At 40.1% G+C, this 4641-nt stretch overlaps 1 protein-coding gene across 1 annotated transcript; it reads left to right on the top strand.

Annotated features, from left to right (window-relative positions):
* The first annotated feature begins 1722 nt into the window (after nt 1-1722).
* Nucleotides 1723-4219, top strand: LOC109951811 (protocadherin alpha-3-like). The gene has a single exon (XM_020586511.1). It carries the CDS (start codon nt 1832-1834, stop codon nt 4217-4219), a length of 2388 nt encoding a protein of 795 aa, XP_020442167.1. The 5' UTR covers nt 1723-1831.
* Nucleotides 4220-4641: the final 422 nt, after the last annotated feature.

The following is a 4641-nucleotide window of genomic DNA, read 5'->3' on the forward strand; positions in this document are numbered from 1 at the left end:
TTCAAGTTTCCTTCATCCATTTATTGGCCTGCCACCAAATGAGCCACATTTCAATAACAGAGGTTTATTTCAGACCCATGCATTTGACCAACCTCTAAGCAGAACATTACCTATTCTAATGGAAATATTAAGCTCTTTTGCTTGTTGTTATATTACCCAGGTGTCTGTATGTGTGATTGTATGGATTCACAGTATGTCACATTTACAACTTAGAAAAAACTTGAGTGTACAAATTATAGTCACTAACAAAATGTCAGCTTTCTATTTTGTCAGACTGCACCTGCTGAATGGTTTTGGTTCCATTGTTCTTCACAATATTACACACCAGTTATTTCCACAAAAACTCATTATTTCATATTTCCATTAGAATACATATTAAATATTTTACAGCTTGTTGAATCAACACTATTGAATTGCTTTGTGGCAAATTCTCTTACAAGACAACTGGGAAGGGACTGTGTTTCTACAATCATTAGACTTCTCTTTTGCATATAACATAAAACTGACTTTAAAACCATCTAGTTAGCTCCCTTCTGTTAAAATATTACATTGTATTGATACTGATGGGAAAAGTGGTTGTGGGAATAGGTAAATGAAGTTTATCAGTGTGATTTACTTTGGGTAAATTTCGATATCAGCAAGATGCAGATTTGCACTGATGGTGCTGATAAGGACTATGGCTGTGCCTCCTCTAGCTACATCACAGTTTCTGATGATTAGTGCCCACTGATAGGACAGATGGTTGGACTATCTCCTGCTTCTTTACCTTTAATTTGACTCACACTTTGCCTATTTTCAAATTGACATGTTATTGAACATTAGAACACATGAATAAGCTGGAACCTAACTTTGATCCCCACTGCACCCCCAGATGAGTTCAACCAAGAGGGTCCAGGAGAGATAAGGTTTATCAGCAACTGCATTCTTATTCATTTGAAACAATTTATAATGTAAAGCAATGCTTAACTAATGCAGGAGTCATGATGATTTCATATATAAATTACTTAAATCATAAATTCCAAATTGCACAACATAAATTCCTTTCACTCATTCCTTCATTAACATCACTTAACTAATGATCCATTAAGTGTGGACTATTCACAGAAACTCATACTGAGTCGAACGGTTGTTAATGGAAGCAAAAAACAATCATGATATACTGTAACTTGCATAGATCCATGCAGTGGCTTGTCACGAGTCGTGCACTCATTCATTATGACTTCAGTACCTGATATGCACCGTTTCCATACAGTGTTTTTTATCCATCTTCATTTGCTGTGTGTCTCAAAATGTGTTTGGCTGAGTGAGCGCGGATTGTCGCTGTCCGCGGTGCTGAAACGGTTCCCAGCCCCTCATTTTCTTTATTGTTATTATTATTACTTCAACATCTGACTCTCTCATTTGAAGCATCCATAAGATAAGGTATGAGTTACTGGGTGGACAGGCATGTTTGTGCCATTTGAGCTTTGCAATGGGAATATGTAGGCCGCTTTGCTTCGTTAACTTTTTGTCACCACCTTTATATAGTTCGTGTTATTTCATGTGCAGTACTGCACTGTTGTTCTCGAGCACTTGGTGTCAGTATAATGACAAATAATACATCCACGTGCTTTCGTCATAACCACTAGACCCATCCCCTTTTTCTCAAACCACCACTGACATTACATTTTACGTGCCAGCGGCTTGAAACCCCAGTTTCGTTAGAAAGAATCCAAATGCTCTGTTGGATAATGATTTGTTTATAACTGGATGAGATCAGGGGGTTTTATGTCAGTATACGCGCTTAGCACTTTGGAAGCTGTTTTTGTTTTAATTGTTTCATCTTCACATAATGGAACAAAGAGCACGACAGACCTGGAGAGAGCAGACAAAGTGGATTGTTCACATGATGATTTTGGTTACGTTTTGGAGCAGAGCTGCAGCACAAGTCAGATATGCGATCTCCGAGGAAGTGAGAGAAGGAACTGCTGTTGGAAATATTGCGAAGGATTTAGGTCTTGATAAAATCACACTGAAAGAAAGGGGGTACCGTATTGTCTACGGCTCGACAGAACCTCCTTTTCGACTTAATAATGACGACGGCAACTTGTATGTGAACCGGAAAATTGACAGAGAGGAAGTGTGCGACCGGAACAAGGTTTGTGTAATCGACTTAAAAACTGTGTTAGAAAACCCACTGGAGGTCCACTATGTAGCAGTAGAGATTCTGGATGTGAACGACCACTCACCAAGCTTCCCCGAAAATGAAAAGATGTTAGAGATCTCAGAATCTGCATTGCCAGGAGCAAGATTTCAGTTACAAGCTGCACGTGATGCTGATAGTGGTTCATTATCAGTTCAGCTGTATAAACTCAGTCATAATGAACATTTTCGTTTGGAGGTAAAAGATCGTGGTGAGGACCGTAAAACCCCCAGTTTAGTTCTTCAAAAGCCACTTGATAGAGAATCCGTGATGACCCATGTGTTACTTCTGACAGCCATTGATGGAGGTAAACCTCCACGGTCCGGAAACATGACAATAATTGTTGACGTTTCTGATGTTAATGATAACCCCCCAGTTTTCACCCAGGATTCCTATAATGTAGAACTAAAGGAAAATTCTGCGGTTGGCACGACTGTTATCCAAGTTAATGCAACAGATGTAGATGGAGGTTCAAATGGTGAAGTTGTGTATTCCTTTGGTAATGACGTGGATGCACGAGTACGTACACGTTTTGATTTAAATCCAGTGACAGGGGTCATTACTGTGGCAGGGAATATAGATTTTGAAGAGAGAAGTAGATATGAAATCGATATCCAGGCATCAGATAAGGGTGCAGCTACGCTCACCACAGACAAAACCGTGATTATAAATATTGTTGACCTGAACGACAACGCACCGGAGATTGAAGTAACGTCTTTCTCACACGCGCTCCGGGAAGATTCAAAACCTGGAACCACAGTTGCGTTGATCAGTGTTAAAGATTCAGACTCTGGTCTTAATGGAAAGGTGATGTGTTACATAAGCCAAGGTCTTCCTTTTCTGCTCACTCCATCGCTACAAAATAGCATGTATACTATAGCAACAAAAATGCTTTTGGATCGGGAGCACCAATCGCAATATAATATAACAATTATTGCCAAAGACGCAGGCGAACCACCGTTAACGTCAGAGAAAACAATAAATATAGTTGTGTCAGATGTGAATGACAACAGCCCAGAGTTTTCACAGAAACCATATACTTTTTATATAAGTGAGAATAACAACCCAGGAGCGACTATTTTCTCATTAACAGCCAGTGATCGTGACGAAGACAATAATGCTCATATTTCCTACCAGATTTTAAGAAATAGGGGAGGAGAAAACCCGCTTACGTCCTCATTGAACGTCAACACAGAAAATGGAGACATTGTGGCGCTAAAGAGTTTTGACTTTGAAACAGTGAAAACGTTCCAGTTCCACGTTGTGGCCACAGATTCGGGAACTCCGTCACTGAGCAGCAACGTCACAGTCAACGTGTTCATCCTGGATCAGAACGACAACCCTCCAGTCATCCTGTATCCACTCAGCTCCAATGGGTCTGCTCAAGGTGTGGAGGAGATCCCCCGCAATGTGAACGCAGGACACTTGGTGACTAAAGTCAGAGCCTATGACCCTGATATAGGATATAACGGCTGGTTGCTCTTCTCACTGCAGGAACATACTGACCACAGTCTCTTTGGTTTGGACCGCTACACAGGACAGATCAGGACACTTCGCTCATTCACTGAGACAGACGAGGCTGAGCACAAACTGGTCATACTGGTAAAAGACAATGGCAACGTGTCCCTCTCAGCAACAGCTACTGTGGTTGTCAAGCTTGTGGAGCCCAAAGAGGCTTTTGCAGCTTCTGATGTTAAAAGTGCAGCAAAAAAAGATGATGAGGACACTAATGTGACTTTTTACCTGATGATAACTTTGGGCTCAGTGTCTGTACTTTTCCTCATCAGTATCATCGTGCTGATCGCGATGCAGTGCTCCAAATCCACAGACTATACTTCTAAATATCTACAAGAGGCTAATTATGACGGGACACTGTGTCACAGCATCCAGTACAGATCTGGAGACAAACGGTACATGTTAGTTGGACCCAGGATGAGTACAGGATCTACTATAGTCCCAGGCAGCCACGCGAACACACTAGTGCTCCCTGACAGGAGGAGGATATCTGAGGAGGTAGGACTTAAAAACGTTTTATGAAATATCTTTTCTAGCATATAGCTTATTAAAAATTTTGCTTAAATGTTTTTGTTTACGATATATATAAGCTGTGTTTTGTGTAGGGTGTTGCTTTCTTTTAGATAGGCTTGCTTGTGTTTGCTCTGTTGCGCTTGTTTATTCATTAATAGATGTAAAATTTCGAGTCAATGCAAAAGTCTGGACGTGGCCACATAATCACTCTGTGGTTCCTGCAATATTGTCATGGTTTGACACAAGATGAATAAGTTTGTTAAACATAAAAATAAAATAGCTAATTGTTTGTAAAGAAATAATTTCTAGCATCAAATTGTAACAACTCTACATAGTGCTGAAATGAAAACTTTGGTCACACTTCACAATAAGGGTACAAATCATATACTTGTGTAAAGTTTAACTCATGCATGAATCATGCTGATTTTGTG

Source organism: Monopterus albus, unplaced genomic scaffold (assembly GCF_001952655.1).
Source record: "Monopterus albus unplaced genomic scaffold, M_albus_1.0 scaffold411.1, whole genome shotgun sequence".
Lineage (NCBI taxonomy): Eukaryota > Metazoa > Chordata > Actinopteri > Synbranchiformes > Synbranchidae > Monopterus > Monopterus albus.